Source organism: Camellia sinensis, chromosome 7, assembly GCF_055761805.1.
Source record: "Camellia sinensis isolate YWXY chromosome 7, ASM5576180v1, whole genome shotgun sequence".
Taxonomy (NCBI): domain Eukaryota; kingdom Viridiplantae; phylum Streptophyta; class Magnoliopsida; order Ericales; family Theaceae; genus Camellia; species Camellia sinensis.
Genome location: NC_138967.1, coordinates 80,036,721 through 80,058,474, shown reverse-complemented (window position 1 = coordinate 80,058,474; position 21,754 = coordinate 80,036,721). Strand labels below are relative to the sequence as shown.

At 36.2% G+C, this 21,754-nt stretch overlaps 1 protein-coding gene across 1 annotated transcript; it reads left to right on the top strand.

Annotated features, from left to right (window-relative positions):
• Window positions 1-16,958: 16,958 nt before the first annotated feature.
• LOC114323927 (polygalacturonase-like) lies at window positions 16,959-18,934 on the top strand. The gene is made up of 4 exons (XM_082877087.1): window positions 16,959-17,497; window positions 18,032-18,321; window positions 18,420-18,648; window positions 18,716-18,934. The coding sequence occupies exons 1-4, from the start codon at window positions 17,051-17,053 to the stop codon at window positions 18,932-18,934; spliced, it is 1,185 nt and encodes a 394-aa protein (XP_082733213.1). The 5' UTR covers window positions 16,959-17,050.
• Window positions 18,935-21,754: the final 2,820 nt, after the last annotated feature.

Genomic DNA, 21,754 nt, shown 5'->3' with positions numbered 1-21,754 from the left:
AGTTGGTTAGGAGATTGGATCTCAAGTTGTCTAATCAGCACTTGGTGTGGGTTCAATACTCCCCCGCTGTGCGAGTCCTGACTTAAGCAGAGCTTGTCATGGGAAGTCGGAGTAAGTTCTCAGGTTATAGTCTCCTCGCTCGGAACGGCTAACAGGACACCCTGGTGATCTCTGCAAGGGACGCTGCGTTGGACTTGCGGGAGGGTAGGGAGGATTTTTTTGTAACAAAAAAAAAATAATGATTGTAGTATGGAAGTAACGAATATTGTAAGATATGTTATATGTGGTTGTAAAAGTGCGAACGAATGTTAATTGTGTAAAGTTAAAAGGCTGGAATGTAGCTACAGTGGATTGATGACCAACCCAACCAAAAAATATTAAATTAAATTAGTTATCAAAATATTGTTGTGTTGATTCCATATATAATGTGGATGTGGATAATAATCGGTAGTTAGTTAGGTGCATTGGTATGTTGGATCGCAGGTCAATGAAATCAGATGCATTGCAACAAAAAGGAACATCTTGCAGCAAGTCAATCCGATAAACAAGGCAACGTGCATCCGTAAACATTGAAAAAGCGGCATAGAGAGAGAGAGAGATAGTTCCCATGCATTGTTGCTGGGTGTGAAGTAATACTTGGATCATGGAAAAAAAAAAAAAAAAAAAAATTATTATTAAATATTTTATGAATTTTTTTTACTTTTAAATTATACATATAATAAAACGTCATATATTAATTGAAAGATAAAAAAATTTCATGAAATATTTTATGATATATATATATATTTTTTTTATAATTCCTAACATTGCTCTTAAATATTTTTTAAGAAATCTAAATTTCAAAAGGCTGAATCAGAGAAGGGTAACCTTTGCGACTAGACTCTATAATAAACTGAGGCCCTAGAGGTCACCCTTAGGGCCACTTTGGGAAGAGGCTAAAAAAGCCAGTTTTGTGGCTTTTTAGCTTTTTTAGCCAAAATAATCAGTTTTTTTATCCAAAAGAACCCAGCGTTTTGCCAAAAAAGCCACCAACAAAGTCAGAAAATCAATTTTTTACCAACTTTCCAAAACACCACTTAGGTGGTTGCTATATAATGGGATCACTCAATCATATAACGGTAAGTCACAGACTCGCACATAGACGGAGATTCAAATCTATACTCCTGACACTAGGTACGGTTCACTTAGGTCTGGAAGGTTCATCTTACCAACCATATGTGTTGTTTCATAGAGAAAAAGTAAAAATAAATTACAAGCGAGTTACACTAACAATCCCTGTAATTTGGCACTTGTGTCACTTCAGTTCTTGACTTTTCAATTGTGATTGTAAACTAAAAACACAGAATATGCAGCAGATAAAATTTTCAGATCATACCTTCTTGATGATAGAACCTTCTTGGATAAATCACGTGCTTCCAGAAAACTGATAAATCAACCCAGCAGTGGAGTGATATCACAGATTGAATATCACCCACACAAAATCACAGTGCAAAGACTTGATCGTTGTGTTTTTTGGAGAGAGTCAGTATATGGGTAGAAACAGACTATACGTTGTTTCTCACTTGGATTACCCATAACCATATATCAGATATATAATATATTATAATATCTATCCATATCAGTTAAAACTGATAACATCTGTATCTTGAGTGGTTATCCTAAATAGGTTTGAATTCAAATTCAAAACCTATTTGGATAATGATCAAATTTAAATTTAAATGGTCATGCCACATGGGCGCCCATTACTAACATCTCCCACTCGCACATGAGTTGGCATGACACTGCCACATCTCTATCTCAATCTCCCCAAAAAGAACGCTCTCATACTAGCCAATGCACCGTGCGACCGCTGAGAACACCTGCAAGTGGGAGCTCTATACTAGAAACTCAATATGAGTCAGCATAGAGACATCAACCCAAAAAGAACAGAAATAGTGTCTCATGTACCCAGACCCATCTAGCTACATCAGTCCAAAAAACATCTCTAATCCCTCAAAGAGCATGTTTGACTCTCCTAGGTCCCGCATTATATTCACACCCAATCAGCATCCTATAAAGAGCGATGTGAGTTGTCGACAGTGAATATAGAGCAGAGATGTAGAACTAGATGATCTTCCCTTCACCCTCATATCATTCAATTTGAAATTGACCGCTTTCCCAGTAATGTCCCTTAAAGCCGAATCATACATGACCGCAGGCAACATACCAAAGTTGCTGAACATCAACTCCTCATCTTATGACATAGTCAAAGGTCACAAAAGGCACAAAGTAAAGTCATTTAGGAAAAAATGACTTTTAGGACTCACACGGTGAAGAAGCAGGGATCCATTCTTTCACCTCGCTAACGGGTCGATAAGCACATGCAGTATGAATGCATGTTATAGTGGAGTTACTCTTCCAAAGAGTGATGTTAAACTCACACACCATACAGATCTTAGTCTAGTCGCTCTTAAGCGCACGAGTCGCTTCCTAGCGTCTAACTCGAATTCTCTATTTGCTCGCCTCTCAGGCATCAAATGAGATCTCGCATCTGGCTATCCATAACAGACATATCATGGAAAAGTGGGTACTCTCATATCCATGGTCGGTCTCTAACAAGACCTCATCTTGGCTCCAACCAAGGCGACATAGCTAGTGGATAATTTTAGCTTCTAGTCTCATCCTTACTCGCTACCCAGCGCTAAGGGCGATTGCTCGTGTGAGTGAGCCAATCTTGCCTGCTAACATCAATTTAATTGTTTTGTGTATGCTAATTCACAAACCATTACTAAAAGTAGTAAACATAAATGTGTGATAGAAACAAGTATGAATACTAATGGCATAAATATCCCCAAAAAATGAGTTCAACTGAATACACATAAAAAATATCACCACCTACGTAGTCCTAAAGCCCTAACATGAGTAAGATAAACATCTCTAGCAATGGGCTTAGTCAAAGGGTCCTCAACCATGCGACTCGTAGGGATGTGCTCCAGGATCACTTCTTTCTGCGCCAAAATATCTCTGATAAAATTGAACCTCACATCAATGTGTTTGGTTCTGCCATGGTATTTAGGATCCTTAGCGTAAGCGTGTGCAGCCATGCTGTCACAATGGATAGTCATAAGGTCTGAAGTGTGTGTGACAACATCCAAATGCTGAAGGAATCTCCTCAACCACACGGCTTCCTGAACGGCAGATGAACAAGCCACAAACTCAGCCTCCATGGTCGAGAAGGCGATGCAGGATTGCTTCTTACTGCTCCAAGAAATAGCACCATCGCTAAGCATGAAAGCATATCCTGAAGTAGACTTACGCTCATCTAGGTCTCCTCCCCAGTCAGCATCACAATTGCCAACTAGATGTAGATCTGAACTCTGGTAGCAAAGTGTGTAATCTGCAGTTCCTCTAAGATATCGTAATATCCTCTTAACTGCTTTCCAATGAGCTGGTCCTGGGTTGGATTGGTAATGACTCACCAATCCGGCTGCATAACAAATGTCAGGACGTGTACACATCATAGCATACATCAAGCTTCCAACAGCATTTGCATAGGGAACACGGGCCATCTTTTCATTTTCTTCTTGAGTCTTAGGACCCATATCAAGGCTTAGGCTCTCGCCTTTTGCAACAGGAGTGTCAATGGGTTTGCAGCTCTGCATCTGGAACCACTCTAGAATAGTCTTAATGTAAGCCTCTTGAGACAAACCAAGAAGTCTTCTAGAGCGATCCCTGAGGATCTTAACACCGAGCACATAGCTCGCCTCACCCATGTCCTTCATTTCAAATGTAGAGAACAACCACATTTTAGTGGCGACAATCATCTCCTTGTCATTTCCAGCCAATAATATGTCATCTACATATAATGACAATATCAGAAAAATGTCCTTGGACCGCTTAACGTACACACAGTGATCTTCATCAATCATCGTAAACCCATTTGAAACAATGGCTCGATGAAATCTCAGATTCCACTGTCTGGATGATTGCTTTAAGCCATAAATAGATCGTTGAAGCTTGCAAACTTTGCGCTCCTGACCTACTGCCACAAAGCCTTCTGGTTGATCCATATAGATCTCTTCATCCAATTCTCCATTGAGAAATGCAGTTTTAACGTCCATCTGATATAGCTCTAAGTCCAACTGAGCTACTATGGCCAGGATTAGGCGAATAGAGGCAAACCTTACAACTGGTGAAAAAGTTTCCTCATAGTCCACACCCTCTCGTTGGGTGTAACCTTTCGCCACTAGGCGAGCCTTATACCTTTCTATGGAACCATCCGCCTTGCGCTTGATTTTGAGAACCCATTTGTTCCCAATAGTCTTGCGCCCTAGCGGCAAATCAACCAAGTCCCAGACATGATTTTTCTTCATAGACTCTATTTCTTCTTCCATTGCAGTACTCCATTCTTTACTAGCAGGGGATAAGAGAGCCTCCTTGAGATTCTTAGGCTCCATCTCATCACTCGGAGCAATCATGAATGCTTCCCCTTCAATCTCAAAACGATGACGGGGTATAGCTCCACGTTTGCTTCTACGTAGTTGAGAATCCTGAGAATCCTCATCCATTGGATCTAATCCATGGGTAGGTAGATCGCTCCCACTGTCCCTAGGAGCTTGAGGAATTATTTCCTCATTCTCTACTAAGCTACTAGGTGCGCCTTCAAGTAGATCCTCCATCTCGTAGAATTCTACTTCTCTAGTTACCTCACCTCTGCTAGGGAAATCCTCCTCTAGGAAATCCACATCTCGCGACTCAATTTCAGTCACACTTCCATCCGGATGCTCCCCAACAAACACATAGCCCTTAGAATGCTCACTATAGTGAATGAAGATACACTTCTTTCCTCTAGGGCCCAACTTCCCAAACTTATGAGAAGCGTTGTGTATGTAAGCTGCCGAACCCCAAGGCCGCAAATTGCCCAAATCAGGCTTTTTGCCAGTCCACATCTCATATGGGGTGGAAGGAACTGATTTGGAGGGCACACAGTTAAGGACGTAGGCAGCAGTCAACAAAGCATCTCCCCAATAAGAAATTGGAAGATTAGCTTGCGCCATCATTGATCTAACCATGTCAAGCAATGTGCGATTCCTTCTCTCCGCTACACCATTTTGTTGCGGAGTCCTAGGAATTGTCAATTGCCTGATAACTCCTTTTTCCTCACAGAGCACTTTAAATTGCTCAGATAGATACTCACGTCCTCGGTCAGTCCTTAGAGCTTTAATGCTCTTGTCTAATTGATTCTCAACCTCATTAACATACCGTCTAAAGCAATCCAATGCTTCTGACTTGTGAGAAATCAGATAGACATGACCAAAACATGTGCAATCATCTATAAATGTGATGAAATAAGGGTCTCCATGCCTTGCCCTCACATTCATTGGTCCACATATATCAGAATGAATTAGTTGCAATGGGATAGATGCCCTTATGGCTTTCCCAAATGGTTTTCTTGTTGCCTTTCCAGCAAGACAGTGCTCACAAGTAGGCAAAGTGACTCTAGCGAGTGGGCCTAAAAGACCCTCTCTAGCCAATCTAGTCATCCTGTCTTGCCCTATGTGGCCTAATCTAGCATGCCATCTCATAGAATCATTATCACAAAAAGATGCAATATTAGAAATAGAGCCATTGGCATTTTTATTAATACTAGAATCATCCACATCCAAAACTAAAAAACCATCTGAAAGATAACCAAAACCATAAAAAATTGTTCCCAAATAAATGCTAACACTATTATTCTCAAAACAAAAGCTAAAACCAAGGCTCATCATGCTAATAACTGAAACTAAGTTTCGCCGAATATCCGGAGCATAAAGAACATCATGAAGATACAAGGTGCGCCCTCGTCGCATTTCCAGCTTGAATGTGCCAATGCCAAGCACCTCCACACTGGACTCGTTCCCCATGTAAACTTTTCTGCTCCCAGCAGGTACTCGGCGATACTCAACGAACCCTACTCTGTCCCTCGCGATGTGGTCTGTTGCTCCGGAGTCTACAACCCAAAAATGAGGAGAATGAGCAATTAATGCTTGACTAGACACAAAGCATTGAATGCGAGAAATTAAGTAAGGGAGTACCTTCTTTTGCTCAGGGCAATCCCGAGCGAAGTGTCCTTCTTTGTTACAGTTAAAGCATGTCAATTTAGCCTTTGCCTTCTTACCACCTCTCTTGCCCCTACTCTTGAAATTTCTAGCGCCATTGGGCTTAAGCGCAGCCGCTGCTTGCTTCTTAGGGGCACCTTTTGCTTTTCCACGTTTGAACTGAGAAGTCCTACGTGAACTTGACTCAACCACCATAGCAGAACCATCAGACTTAGCCGCCTCAAGGCGCTTAGCCTCTAGCTCCAAATGACGCGATATGTCTTCGAATGTTTTCACACTCTCATTATGCATCATGTTCTGCTTCATCTGCTCCCAAGAATTTGGCAGAGAGCGTATCACAGCCTGTACTTGCTGCTCTTGAGTCAAATTATGCCCAGCAGCCGCAAGCTCACGTATCATGGCTGACATGACTCTCAAATGCTGCTTCATCGAGTGATGCGCTCTTTTCTGATATGAGTCAAACTTCATAGTCAGCCCACGTAGCTTTGCCAAAGAGGTAATACCAAACTTTTGCTTGAGAGCTTCCCACATCTCAAATGCAGTCGGGCAATGCTCAAACTCACTAATCAAGTCGTTGTGCATGCTGCTTAACATAGTAAAGCGCGCACACCGATCTTTGTTACGCCAAGTCTGAAAGGCTTCAAGATCACGACGATGTTGAGCTGTATTGCCCTGCTCTGGCTCAACCATCACTTGTTCAAGTGTGGTCAACACTTCTTGCTCATTGAGGAGGTATTGGATCTTACGGCGCCATATGTCATAATTGTCGCCATCCAATTTCTCTCCCTTAGTTAAGTCTGCCACCACTGTCTTAGCAGCCATTTCTACATACAGAGTAAATAAATGCGCAGGGGATATTAATGATAGCAACACAAAACAAAATATTTTGCATCAAAAAAGAATCTAAATTAAATAATGATAATTTTACACATGTCTCAAGATCGAAAATTTGCTATGCTCGTAATCATCTCTTGCGCCTCTAGTGATAATTATCAAAATTTAATTTCATTCCATGCGCAAAAAATAATCAAACAATCTCCCACTATTTATGGCATATACAAAGCATGATAAATTCCATACAATAGCATCTCAATATAAATTTACAAACAACTCATGCTATATTTATTTAATGATGGAATTCAAATAAATAATTAATCATGCTTCTTTAATTGCAACATATTAAAAAACCAAAAAAAATTGTATTTAATATGCAGATTATGCCATAATTAAAGTGTACATCATTTTTGAAATTTTCTGGAATTTTCTGAAATTTTCTGGAATTTTCTGAAATTTTCTGGAATTTTAAATAACTAATTAAACACACATAAAATTAGAAATAAAAAATCCAGAAACTAGTAAACAGAAACAATATTCAGATTATGCCATAATTAAAATGTACATTGTTCTGAAATATTCTGAAATTTTTCTGAAATATTCTGGAATTTTAAATGACTAATAAATACACATAAAATTAGAAATAAAAAATCCAGAAACTGATAAAATGAGACAATATTACCAGTAAATAATAAAACCTTTCAGAAGTCTACAATAAATATTTCAGCTCCAGAAAAATATTTATGCAACACCAGAAGCAGTTTAAAGCATAAAACATGAATTATTAACACAGGAAAAATAATTTATATTTTCTGAAAATTTTCAAAATTTTACAGAATGTAGAAAAATTAATTCTGAGTCTAATAGTATAAGCCACGCATAAAACAAATATGTAATGAATTAATTATGACCATTTAACGCAATTCAGAATTAAAAACAAAACAAACAGTGCCTAATCGCCAGCAGCCAAGCCAGCCGAGGAAAACGGCGCGGCTCAGCACGCGGCCCAGATCACGGCTCGGCGCGCGGCTCGGCTCGCGGCTCAGCGCGCGGCTCAGCCCGCGGCTCAGAGCACGGCGCGCGTGCGTGGCGCGGAGGGCGCGCGCGTGAGAGCGCATGCAAGCGCATCGGTTGAGCAGCTGGCGCGTGGAGGCGCGTGGCTGCGCGTGGTGGCGCGTGGCTGCGCGTGGTGGCGCGTGGAAACGGCCCACGGCGTCAGGTGGCGCGTGCAGACCACGCGCCGCCTTCCAGGGTGTTTTCTGGTCCATTTTTGTACTGCCGGACTCCTTTTTTCAAAATAAAACTATTTATGATATGAAAAAAGACATTAATGAACATAAAAAAAATATTTTTATGCTCCTAATCTGATAAATTTTTTTTCTTCCTCTACAAATATTCATGTGTATAATATATATACATATACATATAAAAGTATACACATGATTAAAGGAAACACGAAAATATCCATAAACAGGCTCTGATACCAATGTAAACTAAAAACACAGAATATGCAGCAGATAAAATTTTCAGATCATACCTTCTTGATGATAGAACCTTCTTGGATAAATCACGTGCTTCCAGAAAACTGATAAATCAACCCAGCAGTGGAGTGATATCACAGATTGAATATCACCCACACAAAATCACAGTGCAAAGACTTGATCGTTGTGTTTTTGGGAGAGAGTCAGTATATGGGTAGAAACAGACTATACGTTGTTTCTCACTTGGATTACCCATAACCATATATCAGATATATAATATATTATAATATCTATCCATATCAGTTAAAACTGATAACATCTGTATCTTGAGTGGTTATCCTAAATAGGTTTGAATTCAAATTCAAAACCTATTTGGATAATGATCAAATTTAAATTTAAATGGTCATGCCACATGGGCGCCCATTACTAACAGTGATATATTTGGCTCTGAATTTTGAATGGTGCTCCAAATAAGGACAATTAAAGATGTCTTATTTCTTTTGCTGATTAAAAAAAAAATGTTTCCTTTATGAACAGCCCATTTCAAGGGTAAAGTCGTTATATAACTTATTTTGTGTTGGGTAACTTGTATATTATTTAAAATGTAATGACATTTTTTTTAATGAATAATGTTGAAAATTTATTGGTTATAAAGTTCTGTTCGATTTGATTTTCATAATCCATTTTTAGAATTTTTTTCTAAGAAACTAAAAATTAAATTGATGAAAAAAAAATTAAAAACACATCATTTTTATATAATTTTATCTTTTGGGAAGGTAAAAATAATTTTTTTGATATTTATTTTCATTAAATTAGTTTATATTTTTTTTCAAAAGTCAAGGCTGGCAACAACAACTTTAATGTTATTATTAAACCAATCCATTAAATAAAAAAATTCAAAACTAAAAATATTTCATAAACATATCAATTACACATTAAAATCCTAATAATCATTCATTACATGATAGCCATCAAAAAATAACAACAAATACAATCATCCATTACATAATAATCATTAAAAAAATATCAATAAAAATAACCACCCATTACATGATCATGATCTAAACACTTACTAAAAATTTATTTGTTAAAAAATAAATAAAAATAAAAATGCAAATGATTTATCATTTTTATATAATTTTATCTTTGGTAGGTAGATATAATCTTTTGACATTTATTTTTGTCAAACTAGTTCATATTTTGTCAAATTGACGACTTTGCCATTGAAATGGAGCAATAGTATCTTTAATTGTCTTTTATTTGGAACGAGTTCAAAATTAGGGTTAAATATATCATAATTAAAAAGTGAAAAACTAAACAGAACTCCCAAATTACGGGGATCGTTAGTATAATTCACCCTTAAGTTAAATATATTGACTCGTACAAGTTACATATAATTATATTGAGTTTTTTTTTCATATTTAATTCAAATAATAATTAGCTTTTTTTATCACTAATTTGTTAGTTGGAATGAAAAAATATCATCGTCATTTATTTTACACTAATATATATTTACCTATAGATAAATTACATTGATCTCTATTGAAGTATGAAGGAAATCCGATAATTTCACAATTTTAATATAATTACATATCCATTTTTGCAGTGAGACTAAAAAAGACTAAGACTGTGGGCATTGTAAAATGACACAAAGATAAACCAAGTACAATATTCATTTCAATTTAAAAGAAATTACTAACATCATTTTTCATTCATATGATTTATAAATTTTCGATGAAAACAGAGTTAAGTGTGAATTAAAATGTTAAGGGAGCTGTTGGCTTATTTTTCCTACGAAGGAAAATATCATAAATGCGAGCGTGTCAGCAAGGATTGAAAAATCCTTACAAATTAAATTCAAGCCAATTATCAAGCGATTGCGTTGACGATTCTTTTGCCTCAACAAAGAGGACTTCAAAATTGCCAAGTGTAGAAAAAAGAAAAATTAAAAGAAAAATGAGGGAGACGGAGAAACACGATTGACTGAACAATCAAAGTAATAATTACTTACCTCTATTCTTATGCTTCAAAAAGGAAGTGCATAAAATGTTTTGAAAAGGAAATACTGAAAATAAATGCTGCGAAATATAAATCTATGTTAAACTACTCCTAAGATAAGGAAAATGACAAGAAATATTGAAATCAATTGTCTTTGATTTGAATTTTGGATCATTTACAATGTAGCCATAAATGACTATTTATAGGCAAATATTTGTAGGAAATAACTACCCAATAACCACCTAAAACTACCCACTTTTCCATCTTCATTCTCACAATGCCACATATCTCGCCATGTCTTTATAATTTCCTTTAACCTCCAATTCATTCTCCATGTTCTCCATTTAATTCTCCATCATCTTTTCATATTTCATAACTTCTCATAACCTCCAAATGAGTAGGAGGATGTCATATGTCCTGCAATTATATAAATAATAAATAATAATAAAATTACAGATTTATGGTGCTACTATTACCCCTCGCGACCCTTAAAAATGATGTTTACTTGAATTTTTAAAGGGCCGAACCAAGCACGTGACTAACCTCAGCAGCAAAATGCTTCGAATGATATAACAACACTAATATAAGTGCTTCGAATGAGCATGAAATTATGACTAGATGACCCACCAATAAAGTGCTTCGAATGAGCATGAAATTATGATTAGATGACCAATAACAAGTTTCGAAGGTGGTATAAAAGACCAAATTCATCGTTCGAAGGTCTTGCGGCACAACTTTGAAGGAACAATATCACCCCTCGAAGGTTGGAAGCATTGATATAAGATGATGATACTTACAATGAAGTTTCAAGGTTAGGCTTGATGCTTTGAATGTATCTTTGAAGCTTTATACAGTTTCGAAGGTGAAGTAATCAACCTTCGAAATAACTCTTGATACTTCGAATGCATCTTCAAAGCTTTATACAACTTCGAAGGTGAAGTAATCAACCTTTGAAGCAACTCTTGATGCTTCGAATGTATCTTCGATGCTTTGATTGTGTATATACAAACAATTGGCCATAAATTTGAAAAGATAAGTCATTCTCAACAACTTATTTAAATGCATAGGCTTTTTCTAGCCAAGTTCAGGCATTTTAAATAGTCATCCCCTGTTCTTAGTGCTTCGAACTCATAAGAACATTTTGTTAATTTTATTAGCCATATCATCAGAATTATATTTTGGTGTGATCCACAAACCCAAAGCAGGTTTTGAACACCAAGAACCATAGTATAAGATGGCCTTAAAAATTCAAACAACTCGACATTTTGAACAATTTCAAAAAATTCAAATTCGTGAACATTAAATTGTTCATCATTCTTAGTCATATTTGGGTTGAGAACATGTTCTTTAGCCAAATAATTTTCGTCATTTATTGACAAATAGGGTTGTTTTTCTATTTAGCCACTAAAGGCTTATGAAAACCCTCTTTGTGAGTTTCATCATTTTTTGGCCTAATGGGTTGTTCCATTTTAGCCATTAATGGCTTATGAAAATCCTTCATAGACATGTTTTCATGGTTTGGCTCTCTAAGAATGATTTTTTCAATCCCCCGAGCTCTATATGGAGCATCATTTTTAACCATGCTTGGCTCAACAACATACTTTTATCAAAGTTATTTTCATAAGTTGGCTTTTTAAAAATGGGTTTTTCGACCCTCCGAGCCATTGATAAAATTATATTTTCACTAATTTCAGTCACAAATGACTTAAAAACATTTTGTAAAACCCCACAAAATTCAATTATTACAGACTTGACAAAAAGGGATAATAACTCATGTCTCCATTGGCAGATTTCTACATCAAGTTGATGAGTTACTCCAATTAAGTGGTGCATTTTTTCTTTTACCAAATAATATGGTAATGAAGAAACAACTTGGAATTTTTTTTTCATTAAGAAAATGGATCTTTTCTTGAAGATCCAAAAAAAAATTTTCACGGCAATATATTTCATATTGACAAGTTCGAATGGCGAAATCCAAATCGTTTGTCATTTCTTACACTTGGCAATCCCACCGGGCGTGCCAAAAATTGTTGGCTTATTTTTCCTACGAAGGAAAATATCATAAATGCGAGTGTGCCAACAAGGATTAAAAAATCCTTACAGATTAAATTCAAGTCAATTATCAAGCGATTGCGTTAACGGTTCTTTTGCCTCAACAAAGAGGACTTCAAAATTGCCAAGTGTAGAAAAAAGAAAAATTAAAAGAAAAATGAGGGAGACGAAGAAACACGATTGAGTGAACAATCAAAGTAATAATTACTTACCTCTACTCCTATGCTTCGAAAAGGAAGTGCATAAAATGCTTTGAAAATGAAATGTTGAAAATAAATGCTTCGAAATATAAATCTATGTTAAACTACTCCTAAGATAAGGAAAATGACAAGAAATATTGAAATCAATTGTCTTTGATTTGAATTTTGGATCCTTTACAATGTAGCCATGAATGACTATTTATAGGCAAATATTTGTAGGAAATAACTACCCAATAACCACCTAAAACTACCCACTTTTCCATCTTCATTCTCATAATGCCACATATCACTCCATATCTTCATAACTTCCTTTAACCTGTAATTCATTCTCCATGTTCTCCATTTAATTCTCCATCATCTTTTCATATACCATAACTTCTCATAACCTCCAAATAAGTAGGAGGATGTCACATGTCCTGCAATTATATAAATAATAAATAATAAGAAAATTGCAGATTTATGATGCTAACAGGAGCCCAATATAATTATGATAAACTTATTAGGCTTACAGTATTTTCTCAAAAGCTCAAGGGAGGTTAGTGTAATTTATTCATACTTTATTTATCAACACACCACCTGTATTAGTTTCAGTCATTTTAAATTTTACTAAATAAGAAATTGATATAATTATGTCAAAAGAGCATTACTATTCAGAGTCAAAAGTTAGACCCACTTTTTAGACTCAATGATGTGTCAAGAAGATAATTGGTTGATAATTTAAAAAATATTTAGTTATCAACCAATTATTTTCTTAACACATCACTAAATCTAAAAAATGAATCTAAAAAATAGATTTTATATCATTTCCCTTTACGAAAAAATAAATATCCAAAATGTTAGAAGTTATTAAGAAATGAATATTCAACAACAGAAGAAGACAAGTGAAATGACAAGTGTTGATCACATTGAATGCAAGAAGCCAAATCTATCATTTTTGTCGTAGAATTTGAAATTAATGAATTGGATATTATGAACATCACGAATGATTGATTATTTATACTTCCAAGTTGCATGCATAAAAAAATTGTTTATTTATTGAATTTTATTAGTGATATCAGAGAGATAGATAGAGGTGTAGAAGAGACAGTTGTGTTGGCTTTTGCTACCAAATAGAAACTGTAGGGGTGGGCTGGAAGAAAGTCCCAAACCAAGCGGGGAAGCGGTCGGGTTGCTTATATATGTTGGGACGGTCGACCAAATAATATGCATTTGGAGGCCAACATATGCATGTCATGTGACCAAGTGACCAACTCAGTTTACTTGCATCCCATCCCATAACCCATACCATCCCACCTTGTGTTACCTTCATTCCTTCATTTCAGAATTCATGTGCCAAATTTTATTTTTTAATTATGCTCATGTTTCCCAACACACAAAAAATCTTGAATTTATGGAGCAAGCTGTAAAAAGTATATTTTAAATTGTTAGGCAGCAGCAGACATATAGGAGATGGTAGGAGGGCTACCGCCCCTTCTCCCCATCCTAAACTTTTGAAAAATCGTACTTTTATCATATAATTTCATACTTATTAAAATATTACTCTCCAGGCACACATTTTATAAGATAAATAGGATTTTTTTGACAATTTAAAAAAAAAATGGCGGAGTAAAGAGGATTTTAAGAAAGAATAAGGTTAAAAAGGAGAGTTCTTTTTTTAAAAAGTCATGCATAAGTAATTAATTCTTGCCTAATTAGGGGTTGTTTGGGATATTCTAAATAAGTGCACTTTTTGATTTTTTATGAAATATGGGTTGGATTTGAAGTGATGTGGTATAGAAGTGATGTGACTTAAATAAGATGATGTGACTTAAATAGTATAGTGACTTTTTGACTTTTTTAAGGGATGCCAAACCTAGCCTAACATTGTAAAGGCATAACATACCCACCTTAACACCAAATATACCGTCATGTTTACACACTTACCTTTCAAACTCGAACCCTACTGACCCCCACTAGTACTTCCAGTTGACACCTCTGACCACAAACCCTTAGCCCTTCCCCACTACGACCCAATCCCTCTTTTGTGGTGACCCTCTTCCTAACCCCTTTACCTTTCCACAAAACACCCTCTCTAGCCCTATTCTGCCTTTGTAAACCACCTCTCCTACTATGAACCTTTTCCCCACCATGATGCTTTTCCTCAGTCCCTTTCCCTTATCGCGTACTCCTTTTTCAGACCTCTTCCTCACATAATCTCATTTCCCATTGCAACCTCCTGCCTCTATTGCGACCTCCTATCTATAGTTTTTAGATTTTGGTTTAAAAAGAAGAAAAAGAATAAGGATGAGTAGGAGGAAGGGAAGAAAAAAAGAAGAAGTGGTGGCACAGTTAAATTTTTTACCTTTCAAAACCTAATTCTCTCCAACCCTAACAACCACCTTTGACCGCCACAATCACTACTGTAGATACCCCATTTTGGTTGGCTACCATAATTAACCACACTTTGGAAACGCCGGCCAATGATAAACATAAGAAATTATTTGGAGCTCTTGATTTGTCAATTTTTACCTGGAACCAGATGTATCCGAATGAACTTTAGCCTAGCTAAACAACGTAACCAACCTTTCTAAACCTACTTGAGACATTGAATCCCCCATGGTTCATTCCTTTCATTTTCTTCCTATCTCTAGCAAATTAAAAAATGATTTTATCTTTTGTATGACATTTTTGTTAAAACTTTTTTGAGTTTTAAAATTTCATTGGTTCCAATATGTAGTATTTTCAAAGAACTTTTCTACGATATAAGATTTGCTTGAATCCAATTTAAAATAAAGATTTGGTATAGATATTATACGATTGCTCGTCGATTTTCAACAAGTGATGGACCGCTCTCTCCAACTCTCTTTCCCACAAAAAAAACTTCCTTCTTAACCTTTTCTGCCATTGTGAACCCATTTTCTAGCCCCCTTTTCCAACCATGAAGCTCCTTCCTAGCCCCTTCTTTTGCCACGACTCATTTCCCCTCTACTATGACCCCCCTCTCTAGTGCCCCACCACCCCGACCGCTATTCCTTAGATCTAAGGGTCTTAGATTTAGGGTTTAGGGAAAAGAATAAGGAGAGAATGAGAAGCAGAATGAGAATGATGAGAAAAAAAAATGGTGGTAGAAGAAAAGATGTGATGGACTGAGAGGTCAGTGGTTGTTGATGGGGTGTATAGAGAAGTGGTTTGGAAATGTTTTTGGATCCTGAAGGACATTCCTGATCCTCTGATTGCCACCTGAAAAAGGGATTAACACACCGGTTGAGAGTGTCGGAATTGGCACTCCGACGGACAAGTTAGTATATGTCTCTCGTTTGCTTGTGTCTTAAGTTTTTTTAGTCTGTTCTCACCTACCTCTCTTTAGTTGATGCTCCTTTCTTTTATACTCGTCCCCGGTCTTGGGGGTCGGGCCCATTTTTAATCCAGCGCATAACTGCCCACTCGGCCATTTTGTCGTGTGCCTATTCGCATTCGGATTCTTGTACGTCTGATTCTATGGCCGATTTAACTATTCGGTTTCAGGGTCCCCCAGGACGGAGCCAAATAGTATATATCCTGATTTTCTTCAGATTTGTTTGGTTTTCCTACATATACTATTATCTGGCTCCCACAGGGTAGAAGAGGGTATTACCATTGAATTGGTTGATATTAACTCACTAAATTGAGCGAGTTTATAATTTTGCTTTTAAAAATATGACTTATGTTACTTGTGTGCTTATTTTTCATTACAAGAATATTATTAAGAATTGTAATAAATTGGACCAAATTGAGACAAAATTATAAATTGATAGTCAAAATCGAGCCAATTAAAATTATAAAGACTAAAATGACACAATCACATACGGACCACCGTTGTAATTTACATTTATTACTATTATTTGCGGTGTATATAGAATCAACTCAATTTGAAATTGTCCATTCCATCTAATATGTTAAAAATAGGTATCAATTGGATTAAATTCACACAACATAAAATATTAAAGGGCAAATAGATACAACTAAAACTATATAGATCAAATTGACACAAGAAATAAATTATGAGAACCGCGGTTGAGTATAATGTCCCTAATTATTATTATTTGTTAAGAATGTAATCTAACCTCAAATGATTATGAAATTAACCTTTCTTTTAGTGAAAATGAATGGCAAGCATTTTTTTTTTAATTGAAAAAAAATTAAAAAAAAATAAATCAAAACACTCCATCCAAAGATGGAATCCAAATTAAATAAATGGGAGTTTGGTAAGTACATATCTGTTGATAAAGTATGACCAAACAAATACTATGACAAGAAAAGCAACACTGCTTACTTTTTTTATTTTTACAATCCGGACATGCATGCACTGAAATCCCCTATATAAATCCCCTCAAATCGCTTCAACTCCTCACCATCCAAACTCAAACTCACTCTCTCTCTCTCTCTCATGAAAATGGTGCTCCTTAGTTGTTGTCCTGTTATTACCATTCTCTTGGCCTTTTTCTATCAACCATTAGCAACTGCAGTTACATACAATGTGGTGAATTTGGGGGCCAAACCAGATGGGAAGACAGACTCAACCAAGTCTTTCCTGAGTGCATGGGACGCAGCTTGTGCCTCTGCAAACCCTACAACAATCTATGTCCCACCAGGAAGGTACTTGCTTCACAAAGCAAAGTTCTACGGTGAACAGTGCAAGAACACAGCCATCACAATCCGTATCGATGGCACTCTTGTAGCTCCCTCTGACTACCGCGCTATTGGAAATGGTGGAAGCTGGCTTATATTTGAGAAAGTCAGTGGGGTTTCCATCTTTGGAGGAACACTTGATGGCCAAGGGACTGGTTTGTGGGCTTGCAAAGCCTCTGGCGAAGCTTGCCCTACTGGAGCTACGGTATGTACTTTATATTATTGTGAAAGTTTATGAATTAAACTGCCATTAACCACCCTTTTCTTTGGTTAGCTTTTAGTTTAATCTATCTATGAGTTGACAATATTATGATTAGCTTCAATTGGCCAATGCTGTCTTTTCACTTTTCAAGCATAGGGTGCACCTAGTTTCCAAAAAAATGCAAAGCCTTCGCCAACTATTTTCCTCAGTGAGGTGGAAAGTTTCTTGGTAACCAAACATAAAATGGGAAGTTTTTATTTTTTATTTTCTTGAGAAGGAGAACAGTAAAATAAGGGTGGCCAAGTTTTGTGGGCAAGTGGGGTGGCAGTTAATAAACTGCTTTTAGAGTGCTTCACTTGCACTGTACCCCAGTGATGTTGATTTCTAGATCAAGTTTCATAACACACGCACACTCTTGGGGGGAAAACAAACAAACAGAATAATTATCAAGTTAAAAACTTTCAATATATCATAATCCCCTCCCTTGCATTACTTGGAATTGGAACTAATTAATGCTTTTTTGTGTGTGTGGTGCAGACACTGGCCTTGTACAATTCGAACGACATTGTAATTAATGGATTAACATCACTAAACAGTCAGATGTTCCACATTGCCATCGATGGCTGCCATAATGTGAAGGTACAAGGAGTGAAGGTCTCGGCCTCAGGCAATAGCCCAAATACAGATGGTATTCACATTCAATTATCATCTGGAGTCACCATCTCCAACTCTAGGATAGCCACAGGAGACGATTGTGTCTCAATAGGCCCTGGCAGTACCAATTTATGGATCGAGAACGTTGCCTGTGGCCCTGGCCATGGGATCAGGTAACACGTCAATATTTCTTGCTACTAATATATATAAATACCAAAACATTGCATTCCATTTGTGGCTAAATTTAAATATATATGCATGATTGGTGCAGCATTGGAAGTCTAGGGTGGGAATTGCAAGAACCCGGAGTGCAGAATGTGACAGTTAAAACGGTTACTTTCACGGGTACACAAAATGGTGTGAGGATAAAGACATGGGGTAGGCCCAGCAATGGTTTTGTTCGGGGCATTGTTTTTCAGAACCTCTTTATGGTCAATGTCCAAAATCCCATCATAATTGATCAAAATTACTGTCCTCACAATAACAATTGCCCTGGTCAGGTATTTAAATGCTATCTATAGCCATTAACCAATTCTCTTATTTATTACAATTTTTTTCCTCCTACAGAATTCTGGTGTGATTATTAGTGACGTGACATATCAAGACATCCATGGAACATCGGCGACAGCAGTTGCAGTTAAATTTGATTGTAGTAAAAAGTATGGATGCAAAGGGATAAGATTGGAAGACGTTAATCTCACCTTCGGGGATCAACCAGCAGAAGCATCATGTGTCAATGTTGGAGGATCAACCTCTGGTTCAGTTGAACCAACAAGTTGTTTGTAGGACAATACGAAATTTATACACACATCATATGAATAATATATTAGTCCATCCCCACTGAGCCTGCTGCTGGCCTTGCAGAGCACTGTAGTCTAAACCCTTCATTGGGTAAACTGTTGTATTTTCAAATTCGTATAAGGAAAAGAATTACTGTTTGAATTAGTGTATTTATTTGTGTTGAGTATTTTGGCAGCAAATATCTGATCAAACAAAAGAAAAACAAAGCTAAAATAGGCAAAATCATATCTGAATTTTCTTCAGAAAAATAGAAGATGAAGAGGCAAAACAGAGGCACCGACTCTGAATTTTGACCTTCTCTTAGAAGCTTTGTACATGAATTTAGAATCACATATTACCACCCAAAAAAAAAAAAAAAAAAAAACCCATGTGGACAAGCTATCCTCCACATAATCTAACTATAATCAACGCAAAACAAAACACAACCTTAACTGAATTAAACAAAACAAGTTGATCGTTTGGTAACACAATCTGTCACGACTCAACCCTATCCCTAGAGGTTTGAATTATAACCGGTTAGTAATCATGAGATTACCTACGACCTTAAACAGAAATTAAATCATATTTAATTATATGGGGTCAGAAGCAGAAGCAGAAGTATAAAATTTGTCCAATGAGCTTGTGCATAAATGGAATGAACAAAAACATCTTATAAATATTAATAACTCACACCCATACATACATAAAGGATCTCACATGTCCAAGATCATACAAATATCATAGTCATACAAGAACCATAACTTATATACAGACATGGTCAAACATGACCAACAAAAGAAAACAAAAGAAATCAAAAGACAAAAGCCTTGTGCGTGAGGCATTCTTGGCTAACTCCACAAAAACTTGGTATTCCTTCACAGGTTCACTAGGACTAGACATCCCCGCTACTCACCTACATATATATATATATATATATAATAGAGTGAGCGAAAACCCAGTGAAAAACATCAAAATAAATAGGCTATATGAATGAGTTTCACATCATAATAAAATCATTCTCGTAATAGTTTCATATGATAACGGAACGACCTCAGACCCAATATATGACAAAATGACCTCGGGTCCAACATATACAGAGATACAGAGCAAAACAAATCATACTTGTCAGAACGACCTCGGATATAACAACATCGGGTCTATTCAATTATAGTTGTAAAATGACCATTGGGTCAACACATAACAGATATTCAGACTTACTAGATATACAGAGAATTAGATAATCGGAACGACCTTAGGTCCATCTCATAAAATATATAGAATGACCTCTGGTCCATTTCATTTGTACAGAACAACCTTAGGTCCATCATATGGTTTCATGCTTATCAATCACATTTACAGATCTTTCACGAATCAAATAGATAGAAGGCTCATTGATAACACAAAATCATAAGTTTAGAAAACGTACCACATTGGTATCATTTAGAAAATAAGATATATAGAAATATATTTCCTAAGATATTACTCATAATGATTTGGTTGCTAATATAGCTTCGCGAGTGAACCTACACAATTCATAACATACACACATGGAATCATATCGCTTATTTGAATCGTTCTTTAACTTATTCAATTCTCTTAGCTTCTTCCTAACTCTTTAATTCATTTAGGATGTTCAATACATGCCTAAGAGTGGTCAAAAAGGAATGAAAACGGAATTATGAACATAATATAGCTTTTCAAAATATGCTAAAATAGGGCACTTCGCTCAAGCGCAACATTGTTCGCTCGAGCGAACCACATGGTTTGCAAAAGTATTGGATGGTCCAAATTTAGGCTTAATGGTTGCTCGAGTGAAGGTGCAAAATAAAAGGCAGTCACTCGAGCAGTAACTCGGTCGCTCGAGCCAACTGCAAATGTCTGCAAAACTACTACATGCATGAGATATACACTCGAGCGACAACTTGTTCGCTCAAGTGATGGAGTCGAATTTTGGGTTTTCTAGAACACAGTTTGGACTCCAAAACACAAGTTCAATGTCAATAACCTTTCATGACATGTTCTAAAACACATGAACGCCTTCAAAAACATGAATACAAAACCCAGTTTAGACCTTATGTTCAAAATTTTATGAATTCACCATGCATGACCCAATTGATTTCAAATTGTTTTCCAAAGCTTTAAAAACATGTCATTGAGTTCCAAAATGACATAATTCATAGATGTATGTATGATATAATCCTCAATTCAAACATAGACAACATAAACCATTCTTAAAATGATGAAGCTAACCAAAATTATGCATGCATTTGACTCTAAATTCATCATATTTAGCTCATTTCTTGTATTTGATCATATAATCCTCTTGAATTCACATCTTTGATGATTTAATCTCACAAATTAAGGTTCAAAAGCTTACCTAAGGTCTTCAATTACACTTGTATTAACCAATTCTTGAGTTCTTCTAGTCAATTCTTCAATCTCCAAAGCCAAAATCCAAGTTTTCTTGTTTCTCTCTCTATAACTTGCTCTCACTCTCTCTAGAATGAAATTTCAGAATTTTTGAGTGAATAATGAGTTAAATTCACATTTCATTCATATTTACAGACTAGATTAACTTAACACACTAATTAGGGATTAAGATAGTTAATTGAGCTTAAGGCTTAACCAAACAAAACTTAACTTAATTGATTTTATCTAATTAATTTAATCCGAATCAAATTTTAATCAAATTCCTCATAAGGCTCTAAATATTATGACATTCACATTAAACTAACCAATTTCGGTTTCTGATGCCATTAAGGCTTTCAATTTCATTTTATAACAGAAATCACAATAGATATTCCTACGATTAATAGATATGAATCT

Coding starts and splice junctions, on each gene's coding strand:
- LOC114323927 (XM_082877087.1), top strand. CDS start 17,051: ATGAAAATGGTGCTCCTTAGTTGTTGTCCTGTTATTACCATTCTCTTG. Junction 17,498..18,031: donor CTTGCCCTACTGGAGCTACG/GTATGTACTTTA, acceptor TGTGTGGTGCAG/ACACTGGCCTTGTACAATTC. Junction 18,322..18,419: donor GGCCCTGGCCATGGGATCAG/GTAACACGTCAA, acceptor TGATTGGTGCAG/CATTGGAAGTCTAGGGTGGG.